The sequence below is a fragment of the Pan troglodytes genome, chromosome 19, assembly GCF_028858775.2.
Source record: "Pan troglodytes isolate AG18354 chromosome 19, NHGRI_mPanTro3-v2.0_pri, whole genome shotgun sequence".
Lineage (NCBI taxonomy): Eukaryota > Metazoa > Chordata > Mammalia > Primates > Hominidae > Pan > Pan troglodytes.
In genome coordinates, this window is record NC_072417.2 from 87435567 (window position 1) to 87449610 (window position 14044).

The 14044-nt window shown below is 56.0% G+C and overlaps 1 protein-coding gene across 6 annotated transcripts in view; it reads left to right on the forward strand.

Annotated features, from left to right (window-relative positions):
* The window catches only part of GPRC5C (G protein-coupled receptor class C group 5 member C), a 34277-nt gene extending 24308 nt beyond the window's left edge, over positions 1 to 9969 (forward strand). For 5 of the 6 annotated variants that reach the window (XM_009433203.4, XM_009433207.5, XM_063799925.1 and 2 more), the window contains one exon: positions 215 to 2550. Coding sequence is in view for 3 of the 6 variants with exons in the window: in XM_063799925.1 (XP_063655995.1) it covers positions 215 to 247 (33 nt within the window). In the remaining 3 variants the exon portion in view is untranslated. Of the gene's footprint in view, positions 1 to 214; positions 2551 to 9483 lie in introns of those variants that run through there. The other variant, XM_054670032.2, reaches the window with a different exon arrangement.
* Positions 9970 to 14044: the final 4075 nt, after the last annotated feature.

Sequence of the window (14044 nt, forward strand, 5' to 3'; positions counted from 1 at the left end):
GGGAGAGAAAGGTTGCTGGGAAAAAAAAAAAATAAACTTGAAGGGGAGAGAAAGTTTGCTGGGAAAAAAAAATAAACTTCTCCCAAAATTCTCCTTCTATGCTCAGATTGCATTAGCCTCCTGGGGACTGAAACACTATTTTTAAGTAAAAACCAGTTCTTGGGCCCCGCGCAGTAGAGTCCCCTTTGACTCTTGTTCTTTCTGGTCACTTTAGGCTCAGTCCCCACAAAGTAAAACGAGATGGTAGAAGCCCTCTTCCCGGGACTGCACGGCATCCTGATCCTCATTCCTCTGTACCCAGGCTGGACCGGGCCCAGCACCTTTCCCATCCTTGTCATTGGAGCTGGGAGGGGCCGGAGGCCACCGACCTGAAGCAGTGGACCGAGTGGGCCCCCCTGAAGCCCTGAGTGTGGGACTGGAGCACCTAGGGCCACCTCCCTTTCCTGCCCAGCCCATCTTCCTGGTCCCCAGGTGGCTGCAGCTACAAGGAGCTGTCCGCGGGCCCCCAGGCTGCCTCCGACTCCCCTCTTGACACGCCCCCCTCCCCCCAAATCATAGTCCCTGTGTCCCCAAGCTGTGGTTCTTCAGATTGCCTTCTTCCCCTCTGTGAACAACAGGCCTCAGTGCCCCATCTTGACTCTGGACCTTCCTGGCCCTGCCATCTTGGTGTCTGGCACTGGCTTGTCCCACCCTCTGCCTAGATGGATCTCCTCCATGAGTCTTTGGAGCCAAGCCAGGGCAGAAGTTGGCCCTTGCCCTTCTCACCAGGGCCTCCTGCCACCACCTGGACTGTGGAAGGCCACTGAGATGGGGGCAGAGCTCAGCCCGAGGCTTGGGCACACTGCTTCTCTCCACGGCCTGTGGGTCCCGGATCTGAGCCCCTGGGGTGTTTCACTCAAGAACCCCTGAGCCATCCCCATCTTCCACAAAGCAGTTTCCACAAGCAAGCCAGGGCCAGCCCTGCCTGCACTCTGCCCGCAGTGCCCCTCACCATCTGGGATGAGGATGAGCCTGCTGAGATGAGGGCAGCTCTCTCCATCCAGCAGTACCTCATGGAGTGCTCACTAAGGAGTTAGGAATGGCCGGCCACGCTGGCATCTGGGGTTCAAGGTGGCTCCTGTGGCAGGAACAGGTGTCCATGGCCCTGATTACCTGGATCTCACAGGTTCTGGGAATGCAGTAGGGGCCTGCTGTGGCTATTCCAACATCTCTGGTCAGGGCCTGGAAGTACCTTAGGACACATGGGGTTGGGGTCAGGACTGCATTCTCAGGGACCAGTGGAGAGCCCTGGACCAGATGAACTGGAGTCTAGGCCTCTCTCGTGACTGGGACTTGTGGGACGTGGGAGGCCCGCGAGATCCAGGACTAAAGATTATGCTGTTTCCTAATGGGCAGATATGTAAGTAGGTAAGCGGGATCCTCAGGTAAGCGGGATCCAGAACTAAAGACTGTGCTATTTCCTGATGGGCAGATGTGTTGTTTCTACCTCATCTTGGGCAGCACCTGGATATGCTGGCGCTGGTTCATCACTGGAGGAGCCTCTTGTATTCTGAGCCCTCGGACATGCTCCAGAGGGTCCTGACGGTCACCCAGCAAAGAGGGGGTCTTCTCAGGACCTCCATGATGCTGGCACCAAAGACAGAGATGGGCACAGCTCCAGGCTCGTGAAAATGAGCTCTCTATAGCATTGTCTTCCTGAGGTTTTTCCTGCCCTTATCCAAAGTGGGCCCTAAAGCTCAGTCCCCAGCCCAGCAGCACCTCTGGGTGCCGGGGTGGAGGGTGACGACCAGAGCAGCTCTCTGGGGAGGTGCCCTGTAGTCAGTCCCACAGCTCGCCGGTGCTACTCCCATCCCCAGCAGCCTGTGCCTTTGTCACTGGCGTACTTTTCCAGAGCTAAATTGGGTGAGCGATCCCTGCAGAGTAGGACTGCAGCTCTGACTGTGGCCCCCGACCTCTCTGTGTTGCCTGCTGAAGTCCATGAACAGAATGTTATTTCCCTCCAGTGGAAGGGAAGCAGGGAGCTCTGTGGACCTCACGCTGCTCTTGGTCTAGCTTAGCGGCCCCAAGATCCCTTAGTGAATCAAGGCGCTGTGTTGCTTTCCTATGTGATAATTTCAAAGGAGTCCCCGGCAGGGCCTGATGCCCAGAGGCTGCAGTCTCCAGTGGACGTGGGTTTGTGTATAGCCTGAGTCCTCTGGGGGTCTGCGCGTGAGGCTCAGGGAGGGATGGGATCCTAAAAGATGCAGGCCTGCCTGTATTCAGGAGTACCCACTGGCCCTGCTTACTCCCGCCCGGGCCAAGTGGAGAAGAAGTTAGATGAGTTCTTAGGAGGAGAGAGGCAGCTTCTTTGAGGTGGTCGAGTGGCATCACAAACAAGCGTTGAATGGAAAAAAACTAGAAGAGGCAGAGCCTGTCACAGGTTCACCATCATCCAGCCAACACTATGGGAAATCTCACACCCACCACTGTCAAACCAAGGACTTTGGACTTAATAACTGCTCAGAATTAAACGACCTTACCTTCCATGGGTGAGGGCTTACTGCCATTGAATTCCTGTGTGTTCATAAATTCTGGGAGTTACTAGTTTTTTTTTTTTTTTAATTATTTTTAGAGACAGGGTCTTGCTACGTTGCCCAGGCTGGTCTCGAACTCCTGGCCTCAAGCAATTCTCTCATCTCAGCCTTCCATGTAGCTGGGATTCCAGGTACCTGCTCCCCCACCCCCTACCCTGCCTCTGGGATTTTTTTCATGTGTATTTCCCTGCTAGACCTCTTGCTTTTTACACCAACAAAGGCTGTTTGATTCCAACTAACCTTTTTCTCTGTTGGGGATTTATTTTAAGGGGAAAACCAGGCCTCCAAAAACCACTGAGCTCTCAACCAGTCAAGGCCAGAGAACTCTAACACCTACACAAGATGTGGGTGAGGAGGGAGGCGACCCCAAAAGTATCCCTGTTGCTGCCTGGCATGGCTGGAAGAGGCAGCCAGGATACCCATTGGGTGAAATTCTCAGTGCACAGAACCAGGATTGGCTGATAAATCCCCTGGGCCATGAAGACCTGCCTGCCGAGTGCCTTTCCTGGCTTTCCAGTTTACTCATGGCCCTGCACTTGTTCGTCAGCCCCCCACAGCTCATAGAAGAGAGCAAGCAACAGAGGCTAAGTGCCTGCCCCGTGGGGGTGCTGCTCGGAAGGGTCTGTTGGCCCTCCAAGCCATTCTCGCCAAGGGCAGCATTTTCACTAGCCCCCGGAGGATGCGCCAAGGTCAGGCACAGGTGCCAGGAACCAGGATTTGTTTCCTGTCTGCCGTCTCCACTCTGGGCCCTCCAGGAAGCTGCAGCCCCTGTTCACAGCAGCTGCATGAATTATTTAGCATCTGCACCAGACCGGGAGTGCTCTGACCTCATCCTCCTTGGGCTCAGGGTGCGGTTCTGACCTCATCCTCCTTGAAAAAAGGTTGTTGATAGGCAGAGGCTGGAGCGGTGCGTCCCTCTGGGGTGCGGGTGATTAAAAGGGAGACACCAGTACCCTCAGAGAAGGAGGTGGGGAGCAGGGACCCATGCCCTTGTCGCAGGAGGCAATTCTGCAGCACGCAGAAAATATGACTTTGGAATCAGAGGCTGCGGGTTCACATCCTGGCTGTTAGTAGTTCTGTGACCTTCGGCAGCTCCCTTGGTCCTTCCTCAGTCTTCTCATCTGAAAAATGGGGGTACCAGCCCCCTGAGTTTGTGTTTGGTGTTCTGTCCCCTCCAGGTAACCCCCACGAAAGTCACAGTCAAGGCAGAGCGTCCAGGCACCATCTGCCCAGTGTTTCCTGCCCAGACAAGCAGGTCTTCTGGCCAGATTTCAGTTTGGCACCTCCTGGTGCCACATCTTCCCTTCCCTCTATGCTGCCTCATGCCCTGGGTCCCCAGAGTGGGTGGCTTGGCAGGTTGCCGCGATTGGAAGAGGATGCTAAGGAGAGAGACCCTTGGCAGTGCCCGCGCCCTGACTGGCAGGGGAGAAGGGCTAGCAGAGGGGTTAGGAGGGTCACCAGGTGCACAGGAAGCCCAAGAAGCTAGGCTGAAGAGCTGGGACGGAGCTGCTTTCTGCCAGCAAATGTCCACTGTCCACTGGGTGGACGGGAGGGAGTGGAGATGAGAGCGATCTGGTCCCTGCCCTCCTTTGCCAGGTCAGGCCTGAGGGCTGAAGTGGCAGTGGCCATGTGAGTCCCAGCAAATGCGTTTTGGGATTAAGCACGCAGGTGCCTGCAGCAAGCTTCCCCGGGTATCCCCTTCCCAAGCGGCACCTTCGTGGCAGGCAGGGCATCTCGGACCAGGGCCTGGCTCCAGCTAGCTCTGTGGCCTTGGACAGCTCCCTTGACCCCTCGCCCCCGCAAGGGTTTCCTCATCTGTAAAATACACCCCGAGGTCTCCAGCTCTGTCTATGCCCTGGAGTTGGTGTCCCCAGCAGTGGAGAGGGGACCTAAAGCCCCAGGGCTGTGCCGCAGATGCACCCCCAGGGGTTCCGACTCAAAGTCTGGAGCAGAACTGGGCAGACACAGGGTGACCGCCTGGCTGTGCTTTGGAGAGAGAAGTTGGGTCCCGTGGGGGTGAATGGGGCCGGTCCCAGACCGGTTGTCCGCCCCATCCGCCGACCCCTCACCCCCGCAGACTCCTCCAAGCCAGGGGCCTGGAAGTGGCTCCTTCTCCTGATTTACCTAAAGGCAACGGTGGCTTGCCTCACCCCCAACTCCACCGACGGCAGGAGAGGGTCCGCGGGGGCCCGGGCCCAGGGAAGGTTTTACGCTCCGTCCTTAACCTAGCGTCCTAACCTGACCCGGCTGGGAGAGGGGGCGGGGCCCCGGAACCCCACCCGCAGACAGCCCACTCCCCCGCACGCACCTGGGTTGGGGGAGGTGGGGGCCGTGGGGGGCGGTGGGGAAGGTGGGGGGAGGTGGGAGTGGGCCCGAGCAGCCGGCGCGCCCACGTGCCTCTCCCGCGAGGGCCCGGCCACCCCAGCTCCAGCCAACCCGAGGCCGCCTCTCGTGCCCCACCCCAAGCCCCGCCCCGGCCCCTGCAACCCGATCCTCGCCGCGGGGCCGCGGCCGAAGCCAGCTGTCCCAGCTCCTGCTGTAGCCTGGGGGCCGGGCCGCCGCGCTCCGCCCCTCCCCACCCTCAGAGCCGGGCCTCGCAGCCGCTAGGGATTGCTGGGGCCGCATTTACCCCTGTGTCTCTCAGGCCCTGCAGAGACGGGGGTGGGGTGGGTGACGCCAGGGAAGCAGGCCCCTTTTCCCAAGGGAAGAATCCCCTTCCGGAGGCCCGCCGGGTCATGGAGTTTCCGCGGGTGGACGTAGTGAGGCCAAGGGCACGGGGAGCCCTGTCGCTGCCTTACGTCTGGCTCTAGGCCGGGGTTCCTCGGCTCCACCAGAGACATGTGGGGCCGGATCGCTGTGTAGTGGAGCTGGCCCGGGAACTGCAGGATATTGAGCGGCATCCCTGACCCCCTCCACTGGATGCCAGGAGCACAGCCAGCCCCCTAACCCTACAACCACAAATGTCTCTGGACACGGCCAAACGTCCCCTGGGGGCAAACTCTCCGGGTGGAAACCCACTCCCCGAGGGTTTTTCGGTGGGCATTTGAGGCAGCCACACGGGCTGGGGGCCTGGAGCTCGAGGTCCCTGCAGCCAGGAAGCTGGCGCTGGCCTCCCCTTCTCCCCGACGCTGCCAGCTGCTTCAGGCTGGCCTGGGAACTGTGACCCTTGGCCTGACAGTATTTCGGCAGCATGTGACCTGCCAGGCTTTCTCACCGTAGGGTGCCCCCACCCTGATGTGGGTGCTGGCACAGGGGATGCTGGGGACAAGCCCATCACTAGCAGTCAGGCCAGCTGGGGCACCGGAAAGAGACTCAGGCACTGGGTGTCCATGGGCAGCCTGAGGTTCCCAAGAGAAGCTGGGCTGAGGCCGCCGTGTGAGCCCAGGGGCTGTCAGGGCTGAAGGTCAGGGGGCATCCTGGCCCACAGGGTCCACCCCTTAGGCGCGCGCACACACACACACACACACACGCACGCACGCACACACACTGGGTGGGGCGTGGGAAAGACAAAAGGAGTCGGTCCCAGCTGGGGAGGATCCCGCCCTGTCCCTTCACCAGGCCCATTTGGGAGCGGTCATCAGAGCCAGGAAGGTGGTGAGAGGGCTGGGGCAGGGCACTGTTGGCCCCAACCCCTACTGCGTGCCACCCTGCCATGCAAAGCAGAATTTTCAGAAGAATCCAATTGCAGACTTAACGGGGGAGGTTTTAGTAGCTCCCCCTCCCCCTGTGTATTCACAATTGACTGTATTTGCATAGGAAATCTGGAAAGAGACAAAAGGCACCATAGCAGATGTTAAAGTGGACCATTGGGGGAGTTGGCCAGGGGCAGGGGGGAAAGGGGGCCGGATGTGGGGGTGGGAATCCCCTGGTACCAAGCAGATGAGGGACAAGAAGATTTTTTCTGTCTCGTTTTGCTTTTTCTCTCTCTCCTTCCTTTCTCTCTTTTCCATAAAAATAAATTACATATTTTTTTAAAAAAATTCATCTGAAAGAAAGAAAAGGGGCCAGAGGTAGCAGTGGCCCCCCACCAGCAGCTGCAGTGGCCTGCGACGTCCCTGCCCCAGCCTTCACAAAGACCAGACTGAGCTACCCTCGGCCACACTCCCTTTCCTCATCTCTCCCCCTGAGAAAGATGGGCCAACTTTTAGCCTGCCTAGATTTTCAACTCATTCTCTCCTTGGGAGGGTTTTCAAGGAGGCTGGGGCAGGGAGTGTGTGTTCGTTGCATGTATGTGGCATGGGGCACCCACCCTCCACCCAGCCTTGCTGAATGATTCTTCGAAGGCTGAATTAGATTTACATCCGTGGAGCAGATTGGTGTGCTGTTTCTCAGCGTGCAGCTCATCATTATAAAACATGCCGTGTCCCATGGGGCAGACAGCAACAGACATGGGAATAGCATTTGGCTCATTAATTCATTCGTTCATCAGGTTTTCATCCATATTTATCAAAGGCTGCTCCGTGCCATCATTCTAATTAACATCAATTCCCACACTGATCTCTCTCCTAGTATCCAAGTCTGTCTGGCACACAGTTCTGTCACCTCCTCCAATCTGAGGCTTCCATCTCCACAACTCACTGCAGCCCGGTGTCCTGGGTCTCTGAGGGGAATCTCTTACTGTGTGTGCCAATTCCTCAGCTACTTGACGGTGTCCATAGATACTGACCTGCTCTGAGGTCTGCAAGGGCAAAGTCACCCCCATCCCTGCATCTGTGTTCATGTCCCTGTGATGGGGATGAGGGTTCACTGATGGAGACTTTGGTCACCTGGGGACAGCTGTGTCCTGGCTTTGAAAGTGAGGCTGGTTGGCCATGCATCATGGCTCACACCTGTAATCCCAGCACTTGGCAAGGCCAAGGCGGGGGAATTGATTGAGGCCAGGAGTTTGGGACCAGCCTGGCCAACATGGTGAAACCCTGTCTCTACTGAAAATACAAAAATTAGCCGGGGTTGGTGGTGCTCACCTGTAATCCCAGCTACTTGGGAGGCTGAGGCAGGAGAATCGCTTGAACCCAGGAGGTGGAGTTTGCAGTGGGCAGAGATTGTGTCACTGCACTCCAACCTGGGTGACACATTGAGACTCTGTCTCAAAAAAAAAAAAAAAAAAAAAAAAGAAAGTAGGCCAGGGAGATGGCCTGGGTTGCGGTGGGGGACTCTCTCCTTTGGTCATAGTCAGAAAGGTTAAGAGGGTGCTCTCCTGGGCACCCGTGAAGTGCCAGGTGTTCTCATAACCCCCGTGCACTCCAGTTCGTAAACTTGTCTGATTCTAGAAATCATCTGAATGCATTTGTTAAAATGACAGATTCCCAGTCCCCAACTGGAGAGACGCCTTATTCAGCTGGTCCGAGGCAGGCCCCAGAATCTGCATTCTCAGCCAGTACCCAAGGTTTTTGTTACATCAGTCAAACTTGGGCCCCACTACTGTAGGGGAGGCTGAGATGGGTTAATGCTGCCTCCACCACTGCCTGGGGGAGTCGGGAGAAGGAGCTGGGTGATTGAGTGACCAGGAGGCCTTTCAAGTCATCACCTTCTCACCTTTTCAGTGGTGGAGGTGGGAGCTTGTGTAGGGATGGTGGTGCAGGGTTGGGGTAGGAGAGAGAAGAGTCAAGAGATCTAAGGCTGTGGTCCCTCAGCTTCCCCCACGACTGAGGACCAATTTGAGGACAGGCTGGACGTTTTTCTGTATTTTTCAAGGGTTCTGTTCACTCTCCTTCCCGAATTCCTCAAGGGGGAGAGTGAGCAAATGGGCTGAGAAGGAGGCATGGGGCTGGTGTCCAGGATCCCCGGGCCACTGTCTCCGGCCGTTTCCCTGCGTCTGATAGAAGGGGACCCTTCCTACCCAGGCCCCTGGGATTTCTGCCTCTCACCTTTTAAGGCAATCCTTTGTTTTCCCGTCTTTGTTTACATGTTTCCCATGAAACCATGAGCTCCTGAAAAGGACATATTGCGGTATTTTTATCTTCATGTCCCTATCTTTGGACCCAGTGCCTGGCTCAATGGGGGCAGCCATTAATGTTTGTTGAACAAATTGGCAGTGCTTGGGCACTGAGCGCCACCTGGCGGCATTAGCGGGCATGGTGGTGCTTAGATATCAGTTGGAGCGGCGGACCTAGGGGGACGCGTCCTGGTCCCCTGGTTTGGGGCGGCCCGTCCAAGTGTGAGGTCATGTAGGGGTGGGGTAGGGGTCCCTGAACAAGGCCTGGTGGGGAGGCGAGGGATGGGCCTTTATAAGATGTGACTCTCTCAGGATAACAAGGGGCAGGTGGGAAAGGGAGCCAGGGACAATCGGGATGGAGAAAGAAGAGGTCTATTCAACCATCTATTCATTCATTCATTCATTCATTTATTCACTTTCAGAACCAACTTTATGGGCAGGATTCAGCAGGAGGCTGGGACTTGTCATGCTGAGTCCTCCCTGAAGGGACCCCCTCCTTGTCTGCAGAGAGCTTAGGTAGTCCGGGGTTGGAGAATATCTATCTCCCTGAAGTGGAATGGCCAGCTGACTTCTGCACTTCCTCCACCCCCTCCTATGCACGGTCTGGTGTCTGAAACCTCTTTTCTCCCACTGCAGTGCCCTCCCACCCTCCCTCTTCCTCAGGGCGTGGAATCTCTGCCAGGGCTCCACTCATGGACTCAGGCATGGATGTTTTTATTATTCTTCTTTAGAGACAGGGTCTCCATGTGTTGCCCGGCCAGTCTAGGACTCCTGGGCTCAAACCGTCATCCTGCTTCTGCCTCCTGACTGGCTGGGATTGCAGGTGTGGGCCACCATGCCCACCCCCAAAGGCCCCCGAAGAATTTTCATGTGCACCCAGGCTTGAGACTTCTGCCAGAATCTGTGTAAGCAAATGTGGTCAGCGGGACCGGGAAACTGCATCGGAGTTATGTCTCTTTCTGCTTCACCCCACAGAGCTCTCTCCAGGTCGCTGCTGTTTTTGCTACACCCTGAGTCCCCACCCCAACATATACACTCTGACCTCCTGCGATGGTTGATATTGAGTGTCAACTGGATTGGATGGAAGGATGCAAAGTATTGTTCCTGGGTGTGTCTATGAGGGTGTTGCCAAAGGAGATTAACATTTGGGTCAGTGGACTGGGAAAGGCAGACCCAGCCTCAATCTGGGAGGGCACCATAAAAGCAGGTATGTAAAGAGCAGACTGGCTGAGTCTTCCAGCCTCCATCTTTCTGCTGTGCTGGATGTTTCCTGCCCTCAAACATTGAACTCCAAGTTCTTCAGCTTTTGGTTCTTGGACCTGCACCAGTAGTTTGCCAGGGGCTGTTGGGCTTTTGGCCACAGACTGAAGGCTGCACTGTCAGCTTCCCTGCTTTTGAGGTTTTGGAACTTGGACTGGCTTCCTGGCGCCTGTGCTTGCAGATGGCCTGTTGTGGGACCTCACCTTGTGATCGCGTGAGTCAATACTCCTTAATAAACTCCCATTTATATCTACATCTATGTTAGTTCTGTCCCTCTAGATAACCCTGACTAATACACCCCCAAAACTACCCATGATAAAAGTTGACTCTCCTATTCTCTAGAAGCTAGAGATCTGAACAGTATTTATTTATTTTTTATTTTTTGAGATGGAGTCTTGCTCTGTCACCCAGGCTGGAGTGCAGTGGCACGATCTAGGCTCACTGCAACCTCTGCCTCCTGGATTCAAGCAATTCTCCTGCCTCAGTCTCCCAAGTAGCTGGGATTACAGGCACCTGCCAACATGCCCGGATAATTTTTTGGTATTTTTAATAAAGACAGGGTTTCACCATGTTGTCCAGGCTGGTTTCAAACTCCTGACCTCAAGTGATCCACCCGCCTCAGCCTCCCAAAGTGCTAGGATTACAGGTGTGAGCCACCGCGCCCGACCACTCAGCAGTATTTAAGGTTGCAACCTTGGGTTCCTGCACCCATGGCCAAAACACATGTTCACAAAGGGGTCACTGCCAGCTGGGAGCCCTGGGGCAGTGTCCCTTGAACCCAGAGCCTTAAGGTAAAGCATGTAACCTTACTCGGGGCAGGGGAGGGAGGCTTGAAACCCAGGTTCCTGTCTTTGTCCTCTCAGTCCTAGAGGCAAGGCAGGCGTTCCCCAACTCCCCACCTGCACCCTAGCCCCTCCCCTCTCCTGGAACAGTCCAGCGGAGGCAGGCAGTGGAGTCACGGTGCTGCAGCCTGCTTACACTAATGCCGCAGCTGGACAGTCCCAGGTCAGCCTCAGGGCTACAGGCCTTCTTGGGCATTGAGAGCCCCCTGGGTCTCCTCGACTGCCAACCAGGAGCCCAAGAGACCACAGAGGCCAAGCTGTGGCACTCTTGGTCCCTCCTGGGTGGCCTGGTCTGAAGGCTGGGCTCTGTGCCATTTCCTCCTCTGTGACATCTTTTTAAACATTTTTATAATTTTTTTTAGAGACAGGGTTTCTCTCCGTCTCCCAGGCTGGAGTGCAGGGGCACGATCATAGCTGTCTGCAGCCTCCACCTCCTGGGCTCAAGCGATCTCGTGGCATTACAGGCTTGAGCCACTGCACCCAGCCCTCCCCTGTGACTTCCGCCTCTCTCTCTCCTTTCATCCACTCCTCCTCTCTCTTGGAGGGCTTCACCCTCTGGAGCCTTCAGATAATCTTCCAAAGGGGCTGGAGGCTTCCCCTATTCCTGGTCTACTGGCTGGGGAATCTGGAAGGATCCGCATACAGATGCCTCTCCACTTCTAGACATGCAGAGATAGGAACAGATTTGCCTGTCCAAGAAAGCGGGCAGTTCTAGCAGCCAACATCAGATGGCGACAGGGGCTGCTTGTGATTAGACAGTTTAGACTTCTCCTGGGTTCCAAGGAGAGCAGCTTCTTTAGGGGGCTGCCGACTGCACCCCTTGCTGGCTGCTGGGTCCCACTGCCTGATTTGCATCCCCTGGCTCCAGCCACTTTGGGAGTTAGGAGCAGGACTGTGGGACCCCCCTCAAGCACCTCCCCACAACCCGCCTGCTCCAGGGCTAAGTTTCACCATCTGGCTCACCCCAGCTCCATTCTGTCCAGCCTCTGCTCACTCCCCTCCCTGCCACCCTAAGTTTTTAGGGTCACAGTGTGTCCACTTGGGGCCAACCAGTTATGGGACAGACAACCAGGGATGGGTAGGGGGTGGGGACAGAGCCAAGGTGGAGCTAGGTTTCTTTTTTTTTTTTTTTTTTTGAAACGGAGTCTCACTCTGTCGCCCCAGGCTGGAGTGCAGTGGTGCAATCTCGGCTCACTGCAACCTCTGCCTTCTAGGTTCAAGTGATTCTCCTGCCTTAGCCTCCTGAGTAGCTGGGACTACAGGTGTGCACCACCACACCAGGCTAATTTTTTGTATTTTTAGTAGAGACGGGGTTTCCCTATGTTGGCCAGGCTGGTCTCAAACTCCTGACCTCAGGTGATCTGCCCACCTCGGCCTCCCAAAGTGCTGAGATTACAGGCGTGGGCCTCCGGCCTGGCCCTGGAGCCAGGGTTCTGAAGCCAGGTGAGCCATCAGGAGTCGGAGCAGAGAGAAGGTGCTGGGGTTTGGGGTGCCCTGGAGCCAGATAGGAATATATTGGGCACACCTGGGTCCAGGCTAGGCCAGTACTGGCCAGTAGACCTTGCCTTCAGCTGTGTTGACATGCAGCACCTACACACAGCACTCAATTCCTCATCCCCAGAGAGGTAGGAAGCCCCATTCCTTCTGTTGGGAGTTTCTAACTACTTTGGTACTTGGTTAGTTGACAAGCTTCCCTGTTTCCTCTCACTTTGCAAGAAGGAGGGAGTTAGCTCTTTGAAAAACTAACAACTAATTAGTGCCAGGAAGGGTCTAAGGGGGTCTGGCAGCGGAGGTGACAGAAAAAAAAAAAACAAGGGGAAAGGCTAGCAGAGGTCCCCCCCCCCCCAGGGAGTTACTGAACAGTGGGCTGGAGTTTGGGGTTCAATATGGTGGACAGATGTGGGTTCTTACAGGCAAGTGACCTCATCTCTCTGAGCTGTGAGGCATATAGATTCACATGTGTACATGGTGGGAGTTCAACAAACACCTTCAAACAGCCCTGAAGGTTGCACAGGTGCATTCACATCTCTGATCTCATTTTAGGCCTCCCAGCAGCCTGAGGAGTACAGGGCAGGCTGGAGCGCTGTGTTCCCATTTCATGGCCAGGAAACTGGCTCCAAGCAAGGATGCACCTGCAGCTCAGGGCTCTGACCTTCCCCGCCGTGCGGCACCATTGTCATGGTCGTGGGGCTTCTCTGAGGCAGGCACCCTTTACCCGCCTCCCACCCCATCCTGATCCATGATGCTATCCCTGGTAATTATCTGGGATTCATCAGAGACACCAAAGGGCAGTGCCAGACAGAGGCCGCCCTCTTCCCACCACCACCTCTATACATCCCTGGAGATGGGCCTGGGGTGAGGTTGAGAAGTGGTTTGATGCTGTACTGATTTTTTTCTTTTTCCTTTCTTTTCTTTTTTTTTTTTTTTTTTGAGATGGAGGCTCACTGTTGTTGCCCAGGCTGCAGTGCTGTCGTGTGATCTCGGCTCACCGCAACCTCCACCTCCCGGTTCAAGCGATTCTCCTGCCTCAGCCTCCCAAGTAGCTGGGATTACAGGCAGCTGCCACCATGCCCAGCTAATTTTTGTATTTTTAGTAGAGACGGGGGTTTCACCATGTTGGCCAGGCTGGTCTCGAACTCCTGACCTCAGGTGATCTACCCGCCTCAGCCTCCCAAAGTGCTGGGATTACAGGCGTGAGCCACCACGCCCAGCCTGATTCTTTTTCCAGGTATGCAGACCACTGGCCTCTGGTTGAATCTGTTTTTTGTTGAGTTGTAACTTTGTTGAAATGCACAAATCTTAAGCGCTTCTGGTGCCTTGCTGAGCTCCACAGGCCCCCGGCTATTGAGCCAGGTCCCGTGCCAGGCTCCTCTCTCCAAAGCAGAGAAGTTATTTCCAGGCCAGGCCCCTGTGATTGGGTTTGGGGCCTGCGTGGAGCAGTGGCACCGTGGACAGGAAACCCTGGGGGACGCTGAGGCTCCCAGGCCTCTGACTGTGACCACCACACATCTGCCTACAGCTTCCTCTTCCTCTTCCTCTTGACCACGGTACACCCAGGACCAAGCAGGAGAGCAGGTAACCAGTCATCGTGACCAGCTGGTGTGGACTGTGTATGGCCCGGGGACCGTGGGACATGCTGGGGCATGGGGTGCTGAAGCTGCCTCAGCCTCTGGGGGGTGCAGGAGGGGTGGGGAAGCTTCCCCAGAGATGGGCAGGAGGCCAGGGCATGGGCAGTCCCCAGGTAGCGTCAGGCTCTTGCAGCTGGTCTCACCCAGGCTCCTGGGGAAAGGAAGCGAGATCTTCCTAGTCCCAAACCTCTGTCCTTTCCTAATGCCCCTCCCCCTGCAAATCTCATTCAGACCCTGAGTACACAACTCAAAGTACACACAGCAAGAGTACCAAGAGGCAGTAGGTTCCCCCCAGAGGTCAGCCTG